General features: G+C 33.4%; 2 protein-coding genes across 4 annotated transcripts; one reads left to right on the plus strand and one right to left on the minus strand.

Moving 5' to 3' along the window:
* Nucleotides 1–4,938: 4,938 nt before the first annotated feature.
* Nucleotides 4,939–12,382, plus strand: LOC130973922 (laccase-7-like). Its single transcript, XM_057898618.1, has 6 exons — nucleotides 4,939–5,068; nucleotides 5,748–5,899; nucleotides 9,925–10,166; nucleotides 10,604–10,729; nucleotides 10,944–11,909; nucleotides 12,159–12,382. Exons 1-6 carry the CDS (start codon nucleotides 4,976–4,978, stop codon nucleotides 12,287–12,289), a joined length of 1,710 nt encoding a protein of 569 aa, XP_057754601.1. The 5' UTR covers nucleotides 4,939–4,975; the 3' UTR covers nucleotides 12,290–12,382.
* On the minus strand, nucleotides 9,775–19,490 carry LOC130973923 (RCC1 domain-containing protein RUG3, mitochondrial). Of its 3 annotated transcripts, none has more exons than XR_009084318.1 (8): nucleotides 19,130–19,490; nucleotides 17,139–17,812; nucleotides 15,887–16,026; nucleotides 15,209–15,403; nucleotides 14,963–15,091; nucleotides 14,726–14,881; nucleotides 13,773–14,047; nucleotides 9,775–10,162 (listed from the first exon to the last, which is right to left on the minus strand). XR_009084318.1 is itself a non-coding variant. In XM_057898619.1 (7 exons), the coding sequence occupies exons 2-7, from the start codon at nucleotides 17,693–17,695 to the stop codon at nucleotides 13,854–13,856; spliced, it is 1,371 nt and encodes a 456-aa protein (XP_057754602.1). In that variant the 5' UTR covers nucleotides 17,696–17,812; nucleotides 19,130–19,490; the 3' UTR covers nucleotides 12,515–13,853. The 3 variants fall into 3 exon arrangements, 1 of the variants encoding a protein (XP_057754602.1); XR_009084317.1 differs by lacking the exon at nucleotides 9,775–10,162 and adding an exon at nucleotides 11,639–11,864; XM_057898619.1 differs by lacking the exon at nucleotides 9,775–10,162 and having other exon boundaries at nucleotides 12,515–14,047.
* Between the last annotated feature and the right edge of the window lie 4,386 nt (nucleotides 19,491–23,876).

Here is a 23,876-nt window from a genome sequence, read left to right on the forward strand (position 1 = left end):
TGCATTCATTGAATTTTGCTTGGCAATCTTATATGATTGGATCCCAATCCCTTGGCTCACCAATTCTCTCTAAAAACAAACAAATTCCCAATCCCTTGGTTTAAATGTTCATAAGAAGAGATGATGCTCGATCACTGATTATACCACACAGTTTCATGAACCACAATTTGGTAGGATTACATGTCACAATATCCATCCAAACCCCAATCCAATTCACTGTGAGAAAGCTTCTCTAGCATGAATCCTCCATTCCTTTCCCAAGGTTCCGAAGGATTCCAATTATGGATAGTTTCTTTCCCAAGACAACTAACCAATGGAATTAGATCGAGAAGCTTTTTAACAAAATTCAAGAGAAAAGATTGAAGAAGAAGATAAAAACTATTATTGATTCATTGAATTACAATAGAGCTCCCTAACCCAATGAAAGGGGGTTTAGTGAGTCATAGCTCTGAATTCAATTACAAAAAGTATGAAAACTAGAAAAATTGATCCAAAAGTTCTTTGATCAAAAGTTCTCTCAAACTTAAATTCTATCCTATTTATACACTTTCTAAATTGAGCTTCTGTTGTGTTTCTTGGGCTTTGAGGCCTTTTTCTGATTTCCTTTTACCTTGGGTTTATGATCCATAATCCTGATGAGGCTGCTGATCCAATTCTGTAACATTCATTGAGCCAACTTAGTGATAATCAAGTAATGACACATGACTCAACAAATTGAAATTCCAGACTCATCAATTCTTCAGGCCCAATCCCATAAACCATGATATTCAATTGGGTTTCATACCAGAGTATGTTTAAGTTAATGTTGTGCTCAAATGCTAACTTAAACAGCAATATCTTTGGCCCAGAAACCTTTTCAATTAGTGGCGTTTAAGTTGCAGTTTAAGCTTAAACTGCAACTTAAACGTTGGACACTCCTGGAGGTGATATAAGTCGAACACGTTTAAGCTTCAGTTTAATATTCAATTGGGTTTCATACCAGAGTATGTTTAAGTTAATGTTGTGCTCAAATGCTAACTTAAACAGCAATATCTTTGGCCCAGAAACCTTTTCAATTAGTGGCGTTTAAGTTGCAGTTTAAGCTTAAACTGCAACTTAAACGTTGGACACTCCTGGAGGTGATATAAGTCGAACACGTTTAAGCTTCAGTTTAAGGTTAAACTGAAGCTTAAACGTGGAAATGGAAGAAGGCAACCCTGGAGTGTGGAATTGTCGAACACGTTTAAGCTTCAGTTTAAGGTTAAACTGAAGCTTAAACGTGGAAATGGAGGAAAGCCACCCTGGAGGGTAAAGGTCGAACACGTTTAAGCTCCAGTTTAAGCTTAAACTGGAGCTTAAACATGGAAATGCAAAACGCAACCCTGGAGGAGAATGGTCGAACACGTTTAAGCTCCAGTTTAAGGTTAAACTGGAGCTTAAACGTGGAAATGGCTCCCTGGTGCTTTCAATTCTGACGTTTAACTTCCAGTTTAAGGTTAAACTGGAGGTTAAACGCCACTTTCAGCCTTTCCTCAGCTTTCATGATTTTGGCGTTTAAGCTCCAGTTTAAGCTTAAACTGGAGCTTAAACTCCACATGTGATATTCAAGCTTCCTTTATTGATTTTGTTGCTTCCTTGCCTAGCCTCTTCTTCCCTGAAATCATCCAAACAACTGCATCAAAGTCTTGCAAAATTTTCATGAGAAATCTTTCATTCATAGCATTCAAGTAATATAACTAAAAACTCATGGAATTTGCATCAAAATCATACTGTTTGGATGGTTCATTGCTTTGTTATTCATTTAACCATTCTTGGTTACTTTAAGCTCAAGAAAATGCATAAAACAACTAAAACTAATAGAAAAATGCTAGTGAAACTAGCCTAAGATGCCTTGGCATCAGCGACGCGGGGGGTGTTTAGGTTGAGATGACATATCTGTTCGTGGTCCGCAGGGACGAACACTTCATAATGTTCCTCCTTGGGACCTCCTCCGCAAAGTTGGTCGTTTTGGCGAAACTCTGTGAGCTCCTCCAAGGTTATTTGGGAGGGGGTGTCCTTCACGCCCGAGGTAACCCAGGCATATCGGTCAACACAAGGCATCGAAAGGGGGAGTTGTTCCATACCTACAGTGGGGATGCCACCTGAAGTCAGACTAAGAGGTCGGAAGACCAGGAAAACCAAAACTAACACTATACATCACAGTAAGCCTATCTACAGGTAAACAAAGGCTAAAAAACCAGACATCTAATGGTAACCCCCTCTAAAGCCTAACTAGCAGCAATGTGATTCAAGCAAAAAGCATGTATAACCTAAAAGCTACAAAAACGTAATAGGATGGAAACTATAAAACGACGGCGACAATCATTCACTTGCAATGAAAGAAGAAACGCTTACCAGGAAGGAAGCTGTCAAGTGGTGTTGGGAAATTTTGAGGAGTTAGAAGCGGACCAATGCAGCGGAATCCAGGAAACTCGAAAGGAAAATGAGAAGGAGCAGCGCAGGAATGATTCAGAAATGAGGAAATGGAACGTGAAAAGGGGAAGAGAAATTGAAAACGAAGGAATAACTGTCACTGAGAAACGCGAATGTCAGGGATAAAGTGGACTTTTCACCCAGGTTTTCAAATCAATCATGATGACATTTAATGTCAGGCGCAAAGAATGAGGCGACGAGTGACGCCCCCGAAACGAATGAAACCCACTCGCCCGTAGGAGACAGGCCCTAATCACGAGCGGCCGACTCGGCGAGACCCCAGTCAGGGAGAGAGTAGGACAAAATGCGCCAACAACAGCGCAAGCGACCATAGCTGGTGCGTTGGAGGCACTATTTTGCCCCGCCCTAGTTGGTCCTGTGTTATGGGTCCGGGACATCGGCTGACCCAACGAGTTGGAAAGCTCCGAACCAGAAGACGACCCAGGCATCGTCACCACATCCACTTAGCACCTTAACTGCTGGGAAAGGAAGTTTCCTAGAAGGGGAGGCCCTACCCCTTCTCAGAGGTATGAGACCTATTCTTTACTTTTTCTGCCAGCTTGTACGGATTCTGATTTGAGCATCGGAGTCCCTTTTACAGGTGCCCCCGCCATCACTTCATCAACCCGGAAGATACTCGAGCTCCCTTCTTCTCTCTTCAACGTTTGCCCGGGAGGTCTAATCGCACACGAGCAACCTAGATCCAGGTTCCTTGTCACTCTCATATATCCAGCATATCCGACCCGTTCAGGAACTGACCGAACACAACTAAATCCTAATTTTTTCAATTCACTCTCCTCTTTCACCCTAGTATCACTTTATGCTCTTGTCTCTCTCTATCTTTGGCTCTATCTAGCTTCTCACTTTCTCAACTCAAGTTTTTTAGTAAAGAAGTTTACTCGAACTTAACCTTCCTGAGGTATGGCCTTTTTCTTTTTCTTTATTTAACTATTGTTATTTCGAAAAATCAACTATTCAAGGTGTTTATGTAATTTTTTAATCTCTTCAATATTTTATATTTTATTTTTAATTTTTATTGTTTATTTTTTTTTCTTATATTATAAATTTTTAGTAATATAAATTTATATATTATATGTTCCTTTGCTTAATTGTTATGTATTATGCATATTCATAAAATTATTTATATGTCATTTTTTTCAAAATTAAGTTATATTATATAGGTAGTAATTCATTGGTATGGCCAACAATAAACTTTAAATAAAACTCTAATTCACAATAGATTAATTCTTGGCCTGCTAGGATGAGATACCTTCAAAAATAAAAAAAAAAAAGGTTGTATATAAATTTTAGAAATGACTTTATCAATATACTAATTTAGAACATATATTTTCCTTTTTTTAGTAATAAGAATAAAAAATATTTTTTAAAAAAATTATTGTTAAAATAAAAGATGAGTGATTGAATGACATATATAAAAAAATATTTAATTAAACTAATAATAAAATAATTATTCAACATTTTTAAAATATGAAGACAAAAAGACAAATATCTTAAAAATTTGAACTAAAAAAAAAAGTTAGTACCCAGTGTAAATTTTTTATTTTGTATTTTGATAATTAATGTATATTTATTTTTTATAATTAGGATTAATATATTTTTTTATAGTAATATATATTATGTTTGCTCCTACAACATATAAAGTTTTTTGAGTTCGTCCAACTTAACATTTTCTTATATGTTGACGAGAAATAAGAAGAAAGGACTTTGTTATTTCATGGCATGTAGAGATAAAAATTGATTTAACTATTTTTTATAATTAGATATTGTTCTGTCTTTTGTGATAATAGATAAAAATTAGAGTGCTTGTACGCTCAATTAAAAACTACTAAGATCGATCAAAAGGACTTTATTTGGAATATATTTCTAGTCGTTGCCGCCTATTCTAATTCTTCCCGGGGGTGTATTGAATTTGAATGCCAACAATTAAATAATCTAGGAACGGATGCAATAGTGATATGCGAATATAAGTAAACCATAATACTAACAAACGTAATTCAAATCAGATCAGAGTCTGCATTGCTTATGAATTTGTACATAAATCTATAATGCTAATTAAGTGTTACTTGTTTTTTTCTTTTGTCGTGTCCGTGAGACTAAATCAAAATATGTTAAATTCGATTTCACCCAAAAACATGATGCTATCACCAATAATTATCAAACAATATATAATATAACGATAATGTTAAAAAATAATCTTATTTAATTTAACATCTATAATTTTATATATATATATATAATATTATTCAATTAAATAATAATAAAATAAAATATTTTTATTATTTTAAATTAATTTTCTATTATTTTTAAAATATTTTTTATAATAAACTTAATATAAAGAACGACGGCCATATTTAATATCATAATAATTAATAAGTACATCATTGGGACATGCAGCACCATATGGTGGCTTTTTCTACATATATAGTATCCAAAACATTCACTGGAGTAACACACAAATAACTTCCCTTATTCTTTAAGATTACATAAACATCTATATATTAGCATGAAGCTTTTGGTGTTTCCAGTATTAGCATGGAGTTTCGCTCTTCTAGCTTCTTCCTTGGCTTCAGCTGCCATTGTAGAACACACCTTCAATGTAATCCCTAATATCATCTTAATTACTTCCTAATAATTGTGTGTTGATACTTGATATACACTGTATTTTTCTTTTATTTTTGACTTCTATTAAACTAAATATTATTTATGTAATTATTTGATTTGCATTCTTGTTTACTATTAGATAATATAGAGTAATACTAGAAAATCAACATTATAGTAGCCAATTTCAATCAACACTACTATAGCAGATTATTAGACAAAATTCATTATGAAATCCACTATTTTTTTTTTTTTTTGTTGAATTTGAATTTTAGATTTTTTTTTAATTATGTTTTAATTGTTCTTATTTTTAAGAATTTTAGATATTTTTTTCTTTGTTTTGAATATTGGCTGCAATATTGATGGGACAATGTTTGCTCCCCAAAATGTTCTCATTGATAAAATATAAATTTAATCTAAATAGAGTTTATCGCAATAACAGATAATATATACGAGCGTGTTCTAAAAATATTATTAGTGGTCTTTGATAATTGAAACATAACAAAATGTTGAGAAAAAATATGTGCCCTTTTTATCTTTATTTTTCATAAAGAGAAAAGAAAAATTTGCCTTCAATTATGTATTCTCTTTATATATACACTTTGCTTAAACCAATTTGAACAACAGGTTAGTTGCGATGATAATGAAATCTGAGTTTGATTGATGTATGCATGCAGATTGAAAACAAGATTGTAAAACGGATGTGCCATGAACAAGTGATAGTGGCAGCCAATGGACTCTATCCTGGACCCACAATACACGTCACTGAAGGTGACACTGTCATCATCCATCTTCTCAATAACTCACCCTACAATATTACTCTCCATTGGTAAATTATTTATTTCCATGCATATTTGTTTTTAAGATTATTTCACCCTTGAATGAAACAGTTCGTACATTGAAATATTCTTTGAATTATGGGAAATATCAGGAAGCTAATATTTTAAATGAAAAAACTGTAAATATATAGTTTCTCAAAGAAAAACACGAAATATTTCATTAAGTAAATATAATATAACAAAATTACAAAATTGGTGAGATAGAAGATGGTAATTAATGATGCTATTTCACTTTAGTCAAATCCTTTCTACAAAGATATTAAATAGGTAACTACTCCAGGGTAAGCACAAGTCCGGTTGGTTCGGATTTAAAGTGAAATTAAAACCGAATTAATTGAATTATAATTGGTTTAGTTTGGTTTGAATTTGTATTTTTTTATGTGTGTATTCGAACTAAACCAAATTGATTAAAAACGGATTGGTTCGGTTTAGATAATTAAGTACCCAATGAAACAAAAATTCATAAAAAAAAAATAAAAAAACAAAATTTTTATCTTAAAAATTTTGTAAGTACAATAAATATGTAACATTAATAGAAATAATCTAAATATGTTAAACACTAAATACATTAAAAACTAAACACATTAAAATCTAAACATATTAAACACTAAAGACATTAAAATTCAAATATATTAAAACTTAAAAAACATAAATATATTTTAAATTTTTATTTTTTTATTTAATTAATATATAGTCGAGTTTACGAGTTGGTTTGAATTTCACACTCCCAAAATCGTTATCCGAATCAATTACTAGATAAATTCATTGGTTTGATTCAGATTGAATCTAATTACCCGTTAGTTTCAGAACCAATTTAATTGGCTCGATTCGAATTCAGACGGATAATCAAGTATACGCGACCCATATTTACCCCTATACTCTACCTAAGTTAAATCTCTAACATAGAGATATAAATGATAATTTATAATATTCCACTAAAAATCAAGTCCTAATTACACCTAACCAAATTAAATACAAAGAGAAAATATGGAAAGTACAAAATCAATCAATTTTTTCTTACTAAAAGAATGATTAATGATGACTTGGTACACAAAATAAATATGGAGGCACAACAGACAAATTAAAGATCTTACAACTTTTTCTCCAACACCCACTACATTTTAACTTTTACCATATAAAACTAAGCTAATTAAGCCGTCTATTTATACTAATTTATAGGTAGTGAAATTACAAAGTAAATATGACAAAGTAAAAAGATAATTTTAAATAAATTTAGATAAATGTTGTTTTAGATATCTAAAAAAATAACACAAAAAAATTTAAATAAATGTTGCTTTAGGTATTAAAAAAGATAACATTTTACATATATTTTTCATATTAGCTAAAGGATAATTTGTGAAAAGTATTGTAATAAAATAATTTGTCAAGCGTTACTGTGAATTCTTATTCAAAGTTGTTTTATATAAAAGAAAAGAGAACGTTTTTCAAGTGTTGTTTTAAAAAGAATTTTCTTTGATGCAAAAAAATGTTGTCTTAGACAAAAAATAATAATCATATAGTTAATCTCTTAAAAGCGTTATATTTTATCAAAAAATTTTGTCTTTAATTAAAAGCATCGCTTTTTCTTATTATAGACAACATTTTTAAAACATTACCTCAACTTAAATTTATTGTAGTGTTTCTTAAATTTTTATGTAAGTCAAATTGCTTAATCATCAAATTAAATTGATTTTACTTTCTCACACTTTACATATTACCTATATAAATATATTTATGGGAAATGATAATACCACATTCATTTTTTATGGTGCTACTCCACAAATAGTTTTTTGTATTGTACGTTTGTATTAATTTTGAGGGAAAAAAAAGTAATATTGTCAAAATAAGAGTGACAATTTTCATTCTTATATTTATCACTTTCCTATTCAGTATATTTAAATATTTAATTGTCAACAAATTTTTGTTCTAATTTCTGTCAGCGTTATATTGAAGTTTTTCAATGCGGTCAATAATCATTGTTGAGTCAACATTAATTTTTTTTTAAATCACTACCATTTATTTTCTTTTTTGGTCTTTTGTTTACGTCATCAAAGATATTAGTTTTTCTTATGTTTGATAATATAAAAATAATAAAGTATATTTTTTATTCTTAAATTTTGACAAAAGTTTTAAAAATATCTTTAAATTTTATTTTGTTTTAATTTTGTCTCAAAAGTTTTTTATTTGTATTAAATATATCCTTGACGGCTAAGTTTTCAAAAAATTTAAGACCAATTCAACAACAATTTCATAAAAACAATTCTCAACACAAGCAAATCAAACATAATTTTCTTGTATTATTGTTAGATTGGTATTAAATTTTTTGAAAATTTAGCCGTTAAGAATATATTTGATACAAATAAAAAACTTTTATGACAAAACTGAAACAATAAAACTTAAAAATATTTTTAAAACTTTTGCCAAATTTCAACCACAAAAAAGTATACTTTATCCTATAAAAATATACCGAGATATAGAGAAGAAAGTAAAAATGATGTTTTGTGAGTTTCTTTCTTTCATTTTTTTCCCCTTGTGTTCACTCTGTATTTTATGCACTCTCTCATTCTGAATGTGTGTGTTAACCTTTCTTATTGGCAAGGATTTTATTTCTGACTTGTTTTATTTCTCTTTTTCTGTTAGCTGTGTTCCTAAACCATATTTAAGCAGATAAGGTTTTTTTATTCGTTATTTTTCATTCAAGTTCCTCCTCTGTTTTGCGGAACTCTTTGATACGGTAAATTCATTCACCGAAACAAAATCCAACAAAAGAAAAAGGACATATTATGATGAGGCTTTCGGCAAAAGATGGTTTTGTTTTGTCCCATGTTTGTTGCTAATCTTTTAAGAAATATTGCGTATTAATATTAATATATAGAGACTACTATACCGGTGTATTTTATTGCATGTGGTAATTATTATTTGTTAAATTAATTTCTCAAGCAATCAATATATGGTATATCTATAGAACTGAAAATAATAGGAAAATAAATGTTATTTGTGCGTGAAGATTTAACATTCTCATGAAAGGCAAGCTGGTTTACACAGTATATAGAGAGTTATTGAATATTAAAAGATAAAAGTTAAAACTTTATGATTGTCTCTACATAAGATATTTACGAAATGCCTAATTTTATTAACTTATTTTTTATATGTAGAATTAGCTAGTAATCCTGAGTAAACTAATGTCTAAATATATAGTATACCATTATTATTAGCAAGGGATTCTATTGAAATCGAAGTTGAACTTTGCCCGCAAGAATATTTTGAGCGAAGTTACAAACAGGTCTTAACGAAGATAAGATAATGATGACAATTCATTTAATAAATCAACTTGTCAAAGAATGAAAAAGAAATTGATGTAAACTATACTTCTTAAATTATCTATCAATTTGGCAATTTCGTCGAGGCTCAAGCTAACAACAAACCTAAAATTATAATAGAGGCGAACCATTTTATACCCCTAGTTGTTTTGGTTATCTATCTCATAATCATTTATTTTCTTATGTAAACTTTATTATTAAATTGTCAAGCTATCCTTAATCCATAGGAATGTTAAAGGTTGAGTAATTGTCTTCTTGGTGAAAACTAAATGTGACTGCATTTTCCATTTAAGGCATTATCCTTAAATCAGGATTATTTAGTAAATTTATTTTTTGAATCACTTAATTTTATATTTATTAAAAAAGTATATAAAATGTTTTACAGAATTATCAAATCATATCCGGTTGTCTCGATAAAATTCATGCAAATAGATGCAAAAAAAATTATTTCTGTTGATATAACAGTAAATAATAATGCATGTATGTTCTTGGTGACCTAATAATAAATGCACGTATAAAACTTTTGTATACGTACCAATATTAAATTCTTTAATTAAAATGACAAATAATTTGAGACAAAAAATATCAATCTTAATTTATGGCTAACTCCAGTCACCAAAAAAATAAATAAATAAATAATAAAAAAATAAAATTATGGCTAACTCCTCTATGGCACATTGAATTATGTATCACAGGCATGGAATATATCAGCTCTTTACTTCTTGGGCAGACGGTGTTGAATATGTAACTCAATGTGGAATTCATCCGGGACATAAATTCACTTATAAATATAAAGTCATAGGACAAGAAGGAACTTTATTTTGGCATGCTCACTCATTTGCCTTACGTGCTACCCTTCATGGTGCTTTCATCATTCATCCTCGCAATGGTCGATACCCATTTCCAAAACCCTACCACCAGGTTCCAATAATACTAGGTACAAATAAAAGATATTAGTTAATTTATTTTATACAATGAATTTAGTAAAGACCCATGTTTTCTATAAAAATAAATAAATAAATAATTAGTAATATTAACATGTAACCAAGTTGAGTTTGTTGAATAATCAACGGAAATAGATCTTTTCAATTGTTAAGAAAAATTTAGAGTGTAAAGTGTGATTTTTAACCCTTCATTATTTTCTCTCATACTTATTTTTAGTTTCATTTATAAAATTAATGGTAAGAGATCACACTTTACTCTATTAATTGTTAAAAAAATTGAGAAAATCCATTCCCATAATCAACTCACTCGTCTTATACTTTCAAACTTGCTAAATTAAAAAATACTATAAAAAAAATCTTAACACGTGTCCTAAACCCCCCATTGTATATAGTAACATATTTATGACATTTTATGTTTATCAAAATGTAGGTGACTGGTATGACACTAATTTTTTGGATGCTCTGGAAGGTGCACTCGTAAGTGGAGGTGTTGCGGTATCTAATGCCTACACCATAAATGGCTTCCCTGGCGATCTCTTTAATTGTTCTCAAAATGGTATGGCCTTAATTACTTAAATACTAATACTAATGCACATCATGTATACTAATGCTTATCAACTATGACCACGTAAATCTCAATAGAGATCAGATATTTATTTTATATATTAAACAGTACCAAATATTATTCATTGTGATTTCATCATTCTAATACCATTTATGATGTTGATTTTTTGTTTATACTTTATAACTATTCAAACTCATTAATTCAGAGACGTTCAAGATGAAGGTGAAGCATGGAAAGACCTACCTCTTAAGAATTATCAACGCTGCACTGAATAACAATCTGTTCTTCAAGATAGCCGATCACAAACTCACCGTGGTTGCCGCCGATGCTTCATACACCAAACCATACGTTACAGACATAATTATCCTGGCAGCTGGTCAAACCCTTGACGTTCTATTCAAAGCAGACCAACCAACAGGATCATACTACATGGCAGCATCTCCGTATGGCGTTGGCATGCCACCTCCACTCTTTGATAGAACGATGACCCGGGGCATCGTCGTCTATGACGGACACAATACTCGAGCGTCACCACCGGTCATGCCATTACTGCCTCCATTCTTTGACACGCCAACAAGTTTCAAATTGTTTAGTAACTTATCGAGTCTCGTTGGGGGCCCACATTGGGTCCCTGTCCCACTCAACGTTGATGAACAAATGTTCATCACCGTTGGGATAGGACTTGAGAAGTTCCCTGTGAATGCCAAGTGTGTTGGCCCACTCAACCAAAAATTCTCAGCAAACATGAACAATGAGTCTTTTATGCTCCCTAAAGGGAAAGGTAATTCTATGTTGGAAGCTTCCTATTACAATGTAAGTGGTGTGTACACTACTGATTTCCCTGATAATCCTCCTATGGTGTTTGACTACACAAACACTAACCTCACTTTCAACATGAGCCTGGTATATTCGCCAAAATCAACCAAGGTGAAGAAGTTCAAGTTCAATTCCACGGTGGAGATTGTGTTTCAAAACACAGGGGTTTTGAAAGCGCAAAGCCATCCGATCCATGTCCATGGTCATAGTTTCCATGTTTTGGCTCAAGGGTTTGGGAACTACGATGCCGATAGAGATAAGGCAAAGTTTAATTTGGTGAATCCTCAGTTCCGGAATACAGTTGCAGTGCCTGCAGGAGGATGGGCTGTTATAAGATTCCAAGCAAACAATCCAGGTAATTGCCATTATCTAATATGCTAATTCAATAATGTAGTAATTTCAATTGGCTAATTTAGGGTACTAGACTCTCATCAAGCTTCTCTAAAATGAGGAAGTTTGTAAAGTAATAAACTAAGAGGTTAATCACTCTTAAATTAAGATAGTAAGATTCACATATGATGAAAATCCCTCACCTTATCACTTAACCAATCCCCTTACTTTAGAGGTCTAAATTCGACTCTCCTAAGTTTAATATCTGTTGCAGGGGTATGGTTTGTGCACTGCCATGTGGATGATCATCAAGTATGGGGACTAGGCACTGCTTTTGTGGTTGAGAATGGACCAACTCCTGAAACTTCACTTCCTCCTCCACCGGCAGATTTGCCTAAATGTTAGCTGCGTCTCACTATGCAGTAGTTCATACTAAAAACTAAAAGCGGATGCTACTCAAACATGAACGAATTATTCAGCTATTTAGGAGTTTCAAAGAGACAACTACTGTTCTAATTAGATATTACTGTATTACTTTATCAGATGATTAGGTATCATTTCGGGAATATTAGCTCTAGTTCAAATAGTGTGTTTGAACAGCTGCTTTTTTAAGCAAGCACTGTAAGTGTATTATTTAATAATACCAAGTTAGAGGATTTTAAATTTTATCATCATGTGTTCTATACAGTTATTGGAAGCTTGGTAATCTTACCTTTTTTAAATAGTAACCATTCAAGTTTTTTTAATCCTTAAAAATTGTTCTAAAGATATGTATTAACTAAAATGTTCTTCAATCATTGATTTAACAAGCAATTTATGTGAAGATGTATAAGATTAAAATAATTTAAACAGTATGTCCTGATTACGGTAATCAATACTTTAGTTTTTTATTGTAAACTGGTTTTCAACTGAAAATTATTACTTGGCTTATAATCCATTTACTTTCATTCTACTCATATGATAACTTATTTCAGAACAATAAAAGCTTATTTTATATTGTAAATGTGTTCCCAAGCATAAACTGTGTAGCAAGCTTAAGCAGCAGATTTCTTCAATGAGGTGATCAAAATATAATTTAAATCATTTCTAGTCCCTCTAGACTTTCCATTGGTAGAGTTGGTACTCTAATTTAACCTTGTTCTTTTTTCCCAGCTTAGTTTTACTCCCTTTTAACTAGATGCTACTGATAATGGTTGCTAATAATTAATTCAATCTTGGTCCTCTTATGTGCCAATATAGCAAACAGCATAAAGCAAAGACACTCCTATCTTTTAGATAAGATAAAGCAAAATTTTAGCCACAAATCAAATAAATTTTTATCAATCAATATCGGTACAAGTTGGGAGGAAAAGCATCAGCCTTATCCACTTGAGTCTCTTATGACAACAATTACTTGAACCCGACAATTGTGGAGCATGGAGGAGAACTGTGCATGTAGTTCAGTACTTTGAAAGAAATTGTCCAAAATTGTATTGTCTATGATAGCTTCCTACGGACAACACAGGCACTTATCAATCCTAGATCAATGCAACTAATGACAATTGTCTTAAATTCACTCACTATGGCAATCCGAGGGTGTAAATTTATGTCGATCTATTATGTACTAGACTTGAGCCGTTGGATTACCTTTGTGCATGATGCATCAAGTTCAACCAAGTTCAACTCAGTGCATTGTAGCATTCTCCTACAACTAAGTTTGAGATTTCCCAAGTACTGAGAAAGTTCATACTAATGGGATCTACTTCATCAAACCCAAGAAAGAAAATTTCCAGGATCCACGTGATGAGATCTGAATCCGGCCATCAAGACAAGGATCCAAAATCAAAGAAATTTCCCATAATCTTGAGACATCTTATTCAACAAAAGAAAAGATTTTTATGAATTTTACCTAATGAAGCTTGCCTTTTTGCCTATGAACTTTTATCTTTGTTCAAGAGCAGGACAGTATCATCACGGGGGTTTCTGTGTATCAAGAACTTCCCCTCAAAACTAAACACATGGAATGGGTTGCACCATTTGCAACTGATAGAACTTTGTGGGGTCCCATTCCATCATCTTCCATTAAGAAGTTAACTTCAATAGGGCTTGGTTGTACTGCAGGTTTCCCAGGAACTCCCAACTGAGAATCAGTGCCGTTTCCCCACATGTAAAGCTTCCCTGTATCTGTTTTCAACGTAAAAAAAGAGTTTACTATACCACTGATCGGAAATTATGGGAGAGTTTAATTATTAGGGAAAAAAAAAGAAAAATTCAATCCGAGAGTTTAATTTCCATCATACCACTATATACAAAAGTTAAAAGATAATTTCAGGCTGGCACTATCTGACACTCAAATTTCAATGAGAATGGTGAATGCTGGACATTGAGAATGACAACCACTTGTAAAAAAGTTGGACACTGGACGAATAGCCATACACATGTTCCTTTAGTGGCTCTAGTTGGTATTTGTGTTACTAAAGGTTACCCAACTTACATGCAAGCAAGGAATCACTAATTAGTAGGAGATAATTGGTAAACATCTACATATTTTAAATCGCTTGTATAGTTTTATCGTTTCATCACTATATATATATTCAGTTTCTCCATATTTTCTTTTAAGTGCCCTTTCAAGAATATCACCAATTGCAGCATGACCAATTCATTCTACATTCTGTTAAAAGCTTTTCACTTTTAATAGTGAAGAGAGTGATGGCTGCTTACTAAGGTCTGATTGACCAAGAAGACATTCTTTTAGTTCACATAAGGTGAGCTCATTTTGCAGGAGAAAAGGATAAAGCTTTTTTAATTTATCTTACTTAAAATTCCAAAATGTAGAGACATAACACTACGTTAAGGTCTTACCTGTCACAGCTGCTGCTGAAGAAGCCCCACACGAAATATATATAATATGATCTTCACCTAAAGCCTCAACTACTGTTGGTATCTTCTGACTATGCAAAGATCCATGACCCAACTGACCATGTCCGCCATGTCCCCAGGAAAGAACGTTGCCATCATCTAATAAAAGTGAAAATTGAAATAGTTCAAATGATATGATGAAATGAAATTATTCGTCTGAACAATTTCACCTCAACTTACCAGTTAATGCTAAGGAGTGATATCCTCCACTTGCAATTTGAATGATTCGGACATTCTCAAGGCTAGGTATTGGTTTTGGTTTCCAACCACCGATCTTATCCCCTCTCCCAAGTTCATAGTTAGAATTGGCTGAAAAGATGGTAACATTGTCAATTTTCAAAATGAAAGTACTGGATAAATGAATTGTGCTGATCTTTCAAGAGAAAATGTAGAAAAACAAAATTTATATAAAGGAAGTGATAATACCTCCCCAGTTCCACAATTGTCCATCAACTGTCAATGCCATTGTGAAAAATCCCCCACAGGAAACGGCAGCAATGGGCACAGGTAATTCCTTTACTTTCGAAGGGATACTCAATCCCCCAGCATGATCTGGGCCTCGGCCTGGACCAAGGCCCAACCGACCATCCCCTTCATCTCGACCCCAAATATAAAGCTCCCCTGCATCCAACAGAAAATGTCATCAATTATATAGATTCGTCATTTCAAATGACAATTTGTCAACGGATATAGGATTGAATATAACCCATCAAGTCTTCAAGTTTCTTCATTCAATAACTTAAGCTTTTAGGTAAGTTGTTTTTGACAATGCTAACTAAACATTCTTCACCAAAGGGTACGGAGTTTATTCTCTACCACCCGATTGGCTTGAATTTCAGCACATGGTAAAATCGGGTCAAAACATTGTCTATCTCAAGGTTCTTGTTCAAAATCAAAGGTAGATCCATATCCGCAACTTGCAATTAACTATTCATAATTAATCAGGCTTTTACAAAATATGGAATAGAAACAATTTGAATTAAGTCAAGATACAACAAAAGCAATGAATTTGGATTCAAATTCAAACACTACATTATCCAACAATTCATCAATAAATCCCAAACTCCAAATATGAACAGATAAAGTTCTGGCCATCATTTGAACCTGATTCTGTGACTGCTGCAGTGTGTGTTCCACTGGTAGCAATGTGTTGTATAGCTCCCTCCCAGGAGCCCCTTACCAACCTAGGAAATAGTTCTCTAGTATATACCGAATGTCCAAGTGCACCAAAACCACCATAACCCCTGCAAGCTTCATTTTCATTCATAAATCTTTTTATGATGGCCATTCCACACTCAACCCATATAAGCTTCAAAATAAATATTCAACATAAAATATGGCAATCATTTTCCTATTTGATAGAAGTCGAAATCATCATCTGTTGGATAAGTGGATGCATGGATAGTCAGATGAACATTTTCATCAGCAACAAAGCAATGCAGCCATGCTTAGATTCAATCATGCAAAAAGCTTTCTTTAGTTACTATGACATTAAATTAAACAAAAACCAGGCTTTTCTTACTACCATGTATTTGGCTATATCAGTCAACATCATTGGATTCCATTAAAACACCAAATTTCTGATTGATTACCATGTTCTCTAGAACCATGTTCCAAAAAAATCTATCATATTAATAAGCAAAGTTTTTTGGATAAATAAGATATCACAATGTTAAATGTTGAGACTAAATTCACTTCCACTACTCTTCAAAGATCAAACCACGTCAATGATTTTGATATAAAGTCAAAATCAATAGGCTAGAAGCAAGTGAGCATTTCCATCACCAAAAGAGCTACAAACTCTCTGTCAAAACTCACAATCATTGTAACCAATGTAACAGGCTCCCTCATAATTAAAACAATGACAACAACAAAACCTTATTAACAATTGCCTAAGTGTGGTTATCATGGCAATTAACTTGTTATCAAGTTTCAAACCCATTACAATTCAACCAATGTAGAACAACTCAAGTCCTTTTTTCCCTCTGTACAATAGAGGGAAGGCTCAGATATTGATAGAATTCATACAATTCTTTCTACAACAATGCTTTTATGAATTCCGCTTCATTTCTCATATCATATTTGTCATTTAGTTATAGTATAAGATGATGCTTCTCAGCATGATTAGCTTCGGACTACAAACCAAAGATCAATGAAATTGTACTTGTTTCTGACAATAATAGGTCTGCATCAAAATACATGTCATTTTGAAAATTGAGCACATTCATAATTAACTAAATCTTGATATAAATTGTATCTAAACATTTAATCGTTTTACTAAGTTTTTGAAGCAATAGATAACTTTTACAATTGCAAAAAGCTACATAGAATAAGGCAGAGTTGAAGAGATTCTGACCATGTGAAAACCTCGCCGGCAGAGGTCAGCGCTGCCGAATGCAGGCCACCAAGGGCTACAGAGCGAACACTATCAAGATGTGGATTCAATGAAGGAACAAACAAGGGATTCTCATGTCCAAAACCCAACCTTCCACCATCACCTTTGCCCCAAACCAACAAGGACCCATCAACAACCAAAGAAGAGTGAAAAAGGCCACACGAGATGCCAACTTCAACAACCTCTTCCTTCTTATTCTTCTTCTTCACGCTGTCGCCAGCGGAGGCGGCCGGTTTGTCCAGAAGGCGGCCGGGGGTTGGGGACAGGGCAAAGGAGTTTTTAGGGACGACAAGGTTCGCGACCGGGGCAGGGTAGAGGCGGATTTCTTCAATTCCGCCGCCAAGTTGGCCCGAACCGCCTCTGCCCCAAGAAAGAAGCTGGAGTGTTGCGGCGTCGTTTTGGTTAGAAGTAGTGTCATTTTCGTTGAAGGCATAGAGAAGGGGAACTTTTTTGGCAGTTGAGAAAGAGGAGAAGTAGCGGTGAGTAAGAGTAGCGATTCGGCGGGTGATCACAGCCATCACTGCTTTGCTTTATTATTTAGCTTCAAGTATTTTCTCTTAAGTAGCTTTTAATTTCGCACTTCTCGCGGTGTGGATGACTTCGCACTCCAAACTGTGCGGCCGCACTGCCGTCACCTTTTTCACAAAATTGGAAGGGTAATTTTACACATTTAGAAATTGAGAAATGATATATTAAAAAAGAATAAAATTATTATTTTTTACTGTAAAACATAGAGAAATGATATTTTTTATGTCACTGCACATTGTATTTTTGCCTTCTATATTTGCCAAGATTCTAAAAACCGGATTGGTCATCGACCTCTCTAGTTACTGGTTTACTAGTCCAACCAATTCAATCATGGTCCAACCGAAATAACTATTTTATAATAAATAAATAAATAAAACATAAATAAACACACAATTTTAACAAGGTTGTTAGCACAAAAATTAACAAAAATGAGGATAAACACAAGGCGAATGTATAATTGGCAATATTCATCAACCATGGCAAATGTAAGTTCTCAAAAGCCTATGCTGAATTAACCAGCATTTAACAATCTAAACAAATATAAATATATAAACCAAGATTAACAAGAGTCATCATTTGCAATCGACCCCATTCTGCTATCAGTCCAGAGGAGAAGCATGATGTAATAAGCTCAATTCAGATAGAAAGTGAGAAAGAGCAAATCTTTATAATTAAAATAGCAACCATTTCTAATAACTAATGACATCATCTGAGCATACCATAGTTCCCCATGTCCCACAACAAAATCTGAGCAGAACATATAACAACTTTTAAAAATCAATCTCAAGAAAACCAGTCTTTTCCCATAAAAAAACCAAAAATGAAAACACATTGTGTTGTTTCACCATTATACCATGTCATAGAGGCTGTGCAATTGATACAGTTGGAAACCAAAATTGAGTTCCAAAAAAAAACTGGGTCAGAAAATGCAACTTTCCCATTTTTACTCCTAATCTTCCCTGTATTTCCCTATCATGGTCACCAACCCAAAAAATATCAACCATTTGACAAAGAATTTGTAGTTCAGCAACAGTTTTCAGTTAGCATCTATGTTGGACCCGGTAACAAGATAAATTCACAGCTTATGAGAATTACTTGATATTCGGAACACATGAAAATTGGGTCTCCTATCCTCTATTTCTCCATTTTTTTTTTCTCTCTTCATCGTAATAAAATTCTTTTCTCATAAAAACTAAATAGATAAAAAAAAATCTAGATAAAAATGAAAATTTCTAAATGGATGAGCAATGAGCAGTGACAGAGTCATCAATCATCAATTTAATTAACAAGATTAACAAGATTTTCAATTTAAGCAAGAAGCAGCGAGCAATGAGCAGTGACACAGTCATCAATCATCATCAACCTGACAGAGCAAAGCTAATCAACCAAGAACGTGGCTGAGCACTGAACAGAGTAACCATTACCTTCGGTGAGGGCAGTGAGCAGAGTAAGAGGAAGAAAAGTTGAACGCCATCGACGATGGCGACCCGTCTACGTCCGTCTTCATGGTCGAGACTTGGAGCACAACAATCAGACGAAGACGGAAGCTCCTGAGCGCGACGGACGGCGGCAGAAGCGCAGACGACGGACGCCGATCTTGAGGAAGAAACTGCAATGGGTGAGAGTGAACAGGGGTTGGAAATCTGGAGCACGACAACCAGACGAAGAGAGAAGCTCCTGAGCGCGACGGACGGCGGTAGTGTCTCTCTCCTTGCGGCGGTGATGGAGGTTAGATGGCTAGGGTTTGGTTTTTTGAGGGCAAGAGCTCTGAACTTCAGAGTCTGAAGAAAGAAACGTGTGAGACGGGTTTGGTTCTGGGAGCATCGTTTTACAGAAACCGGCCGGGTCTCAGTCAAATCGATCTAACCGATTGATTCGGTCTGATTTTTGGAATTATAATATAATATAATATTTGCATAAATTTAAAGAAAAAATAATATTATCAAAATAGAAGTGACAATTTTTATACTCTAAATTAATTAGAACTTATAGTTTTATATTATGTTATATATCTCATTTATTTTTTTAAAAAAAATATTTTATTCATAAAAAACATCATACGTATTTACACATAATAGAAATAAATTAAATCTAAAGCTAAAAATTAAATTAGATACATTTTATATTAAATTATAAACTGAAAGTAAGTCTAAAGTTTGATTTTAAAAAAATTTAAGTAAAAATAAAGATAGATTTAAATTTTTATAAGTTTTTAGATTAATATAAGACGTGATACAACATGTTAAACAATTTTTTCTTTTAAAAAAACTGAATCCTCCTTTGGTCTAAAGATATTTCTACCAACAAAAATAAATTCAAATGAAACATTCTAAAACAACTAATATATCTATAGGATTTTTTATTTAAATTAATTAAATATTTTATTTATTGAAATATGCAACTGAATCATTCTTAAACATAAACCATCATCATCATGTTTCAATCTCATTCAGTCTCATTTCTAGCTCTTCTATCCTTTATTCCACCGACTTTAGACTCATAATAAGATTTATAGAGATTTAGAAGACACGAAGAATGGTTAAATATAAAAAAAAATACATTTTTTGCAAACACGTGATGGTCATATGTACGCATAACTTTTGCATACGCATGAGTTAAAAATTGGAAAAGTCGCATGTGCGGACAACCCTCCGCGTACGCATGTGTCAAAAAGACATGGGCACGTATGCGAGCCACGTTCACGTACGCGAGAGCATTTGGCCGCTAGCGGACGCATACTGTTTTCGCATACGCATGCATAGTAGGTTTTCAAAAAGTTGATATGCTACAGAATTTAATTTTTTTTATCGAAAACTTCAAATATGCATAATTTTTTTATTAGAAATCATTTTCAACCATTCTTAAACTATTGGAAAGATCATTAAATAAACTTTCATAAAAATCTAATTTTATTGAATTTTTAACTCCAAAGATTGAGTTACGGCCCATCGAAATTGGTCAAAAACTCATTTTACCTAAAAACAGATTTTGCCAAATTTCAAAGAATTCACAATCCAAACTAATTCAAAATAATACCAATTCACTCCTAACCAATCTCAACATACATTTCCTTCATGCTCTAGCTATCTATCTATTCAATTTAACAATCATTCATAATTTACTAATTCTCATCTTATCAATAATCGATTTCAACAAATACTAACCCAATCACAACCATATCAAATTCTCATCAATTCAATTCATCACACTTACCAAACTCACATTTTTCGTCCTCTGACCCAAATTTCATCAATTCATCATTCTCAATCACCAAGTTCATATCACATTCTCATACAATTATTCACTTCTAAGTAGCTCATATCAAATTTTTACAACTCATAAACAACCAATTACCATTTGAAAATCAAAACCAACGCTTCATTAATTACAACATTAAATAATTCCATCAAATCCTACAATTCAATCATATTTTTAGGGGCATCTAGCCTGTGACTTCATGTCATATTACATGATATTTAAATAAAATTTAAACCGTATCTTAGTCGATTTTTCTCCAAGCTCAAAACCACCGAAAAGGACTTCTTCCTTGTAAGGTTTCAAGTTCAGCCACAAGAACTTAACTCAAAGCAATCCAATTCACCAAATCAACTCCAATCAACACCAATTTCAATCTAATACCATATAATTACCAAAAAATCAACATTAGGGCTCACAATAACAATATCAACCAACCACAAGGGTTTAGGAAATCCTTACCTTGTCCGCCGAAGTTTTGGGTAAAATCCACCAATAGCTCATATTATAACACCTTTAAACAACCGAAATCACAAGATTTCTCAATACACAAAACCTAAAATCACGAAAATGGGAAGAAGGGATAACTGGACACGAAATTTAGAATTTCTTACCACTCTGTTCAGTTAGAATCGAAGAGCTCGTCAAAAGTTTTGCGTGACAGCAAACAGCTCATCAATCGGAGCTCCAGATAAAAAATTATGAGCAATTGAAATTTGTAAGGAATGGTGAACTAGGATTTCTCACTTCTCTTCTCTCTCAATCTGTGGAGCTCTCTCACTAATGGAGAGAAATGGCTGAATTGGCTTAAGTACAAGGCTTATATATGTGGGTTCGAGTCCACTTGGACTCAGTTCACCCGATTTATTCCGTTGGTTTAACTTTAGGCCAAAACTGTTAAAATTAGTATTTTAATTTGTATTCCAATTATTTCTACTCCCTAAATTTTAAATTTTAGTTTTGTTACCTTCTTCACTCTTAATTAATTATCTCACTTGAAATGGCGGACAAACTTAAGTCAGTACTGTCGGTTAAATTACCGATATATGTTTCTACACATTTTTTCACAAAAACTTTATATTTTTCCTTGAAAAAATTCTTCGAATCAAAATATCATCTTTAAAATCAAATTCCTAAGTTTTAATTTTTGACACATCCGGACGCATTTTAACTATTTTAATTTAACGATTAATTATCCCATTAATCCTTCTTATAATTTTCCCAGGTTTTACAGGTCGCATTGCCCTACCTACAGTGGAAGCGCCACTTAAGTTACTTGCAAGGTCGAAAATAGATTCTAGGCCAAAACTATGTCATTCTACGACGACAGCTCTCCAGAAAACTATCTATCTAGAAAACACCAGTTCAATTTAAGAAGCAATAACAACAAGAAAGCCAAGGTAGGAATGGTGGAAATTAACAAGATGGCACGAGTAAATGGTTACTTATTAGTGATGATAATACAGACGGATGCTAAAAGAAGGCAGTGGCGATCATGGTGATAGAGGGCAAATTCACACATGAGAGTAGATATGATAGTCACAGAAGGATAGCTAAAGAAACAAGTGATGTAGGAAGTTATGAAAAATGAAGGGAGAAGTAAAAATGGAATGCGAAGCAAAGGTGGTAACCGTAACTATAGGAGAAAAAGCGCAAAAAATCAGGGGCAAAATCAATCTTTTCATGAGTTTTCAAATCACACCTAAAGCACATTTAATTTTCTAGGCGCAGCAATCGAAGCAACGCTCTTGAAACGGGTGTTGGGGGCAACTCCCGCACGCTAAAAAGCTTTCAGAAGTCCAAATCTGTGACGACTGATCCGCATTGGGCAGAGGTTGTCATTACGAGAATTCAAGCAGGCGAATGCACCTGCCGTGGATCTCACGCTCTGATGCATTGGAGCATTATTCTAGCCCAACCCAATAACACCCATGCGGCCCACTAGGCGGACGCATGCCCCCTTCATACGGGTAGGCGTCTTCCATATGACCTGAGCTCCCTCAGCAAGTTCTCGACAGCTGGCTAAAATTGGAAAGGGGTTGGACCCTAGCGAGAGTTGGGCCCGCCCGAACGAATGAGGATAAGGGAAAGAGACCTATACCCCTCTCATCGAATACGTTATCATTATTCTAAAAAAATTTTAGCCATCTCATCGTACGAACACTAACTTAAACATCGGAGTATTTTTATAAGTAGTCTCACCTGCCGACAACGAACCAACGACTCACTGATACAGTTCTCCGCCTTAAACTCGTATTTAGATCCCGATCCACCACTCACACCTCACATCCGACCGACTCCACGAACAACCGAACACATAATATGATAAATTTTGAACTAGACCAGGGATAATATTGAAAAAATATGTTTATCATGTTCCATGTATATATATAATATAAGTAGATAGATGATTTAAAGAGTACAATAAAGTAGACGGTTCTTTTTCTTTTTTATGTTTCCTCGTATGGGTTATTTACTTCGTTCCCCGAGGTTTTAAAAGGAAAAGAGAAACTTCGTGGGTCATATAGTGAAAGCATGAGACAAGTGATCATAATAGATCATAAAGAGTTAAAAGACACCTTGTAGCTCTTGCCCTCTACTAATTTCATACGATCTCAACTAATAAAGCCTACTCCTCCTAATGATGACATCCGCCACCCTAAACTAATAAAGAGGAACTAAAGAATTTCTTTTCAAGCATTATTTTATTGCACACTAGAATTATTCCAAAAGCATTAGGATTGATATAATTGCAGTCATTATGACCATGATGATGGCAACCAATAACAAACCTTTCCAACATGCTACATAAGAGTGTAGTATCATGCCATGCTGCACAGAAAACAGTTAAGAGAAAACTTATATATGTTCAAGAGAGGCATTGTTTCCCTATCAATGTTCTCATCTAACTCTACA

This window comes from Arachis stenosperma, chromosome 4 (assembly GCF_014773155.1).
Source record: "Arachis stenosperma cultivar V10309 chromosome 4, arast.V10309.gnm1.PFL2, whole genome shotgun sequence".
In the NCBI taxonomy this organism is placed as follows: domain Eukaryota; kingdom Viridiplantae; phylum Streptophyta; class Magnoliopsida; order Fabales; family Fabaceae; genus Arachis; species Arachis stenosperma.

What these genes read in the sequence shown, in the direction of transcription:
- LOC130973923 (XM_057898619.1), bottom strand. Translation starts at nt 17,695, where the DNA reads ATGGCTGTGATCACCCGCCGAATCGCTACTCTTACTCACCGCTACTTC. An exon ending in GCCGGCGAGGTTTTCACATG is followed by an intron (nt 16,027 to 17,138) that starts GTCAGAATCTCT and finishes TGAAGCTTGCAG; the next exon opens with GGGTTATGGTGGTTTTGGTG. An exon ending in TCACTCCTTAGCATTAACTG is followed by an intron (nt 14,882 to 14,962) that starts GTAAGTTGAGGT and finishes CACTTTTATTAG; the next exon opens with ATGATGGCAACGTTCTTTCC.
- LOC130973922 (XM_057898618.1), top strand. Translation starts at nt 4,976, where the DNA reads ATGAAGCTTTTGGTGTTTCCAGTATTAGCATGGAGTTTCGCTCTTCTA. An exon ending in TACAATATTACTCTCCATTG is followed by an intron (nt 5,900 to 9,924) that starts GTAAATTATTTA and finishes TATGTATCACAG; the next exon opens with GCATGGAATATATCAGCTCT. An exon ending in ATTCCAAGCAAACAATCCAG is followed by an intron (nt 11,910 to 12,158) that starts GTAATTGCCATT and finishes TATCTGTTGCAG; the next exon opens with GGGTATGGTTTGTGCACTGC.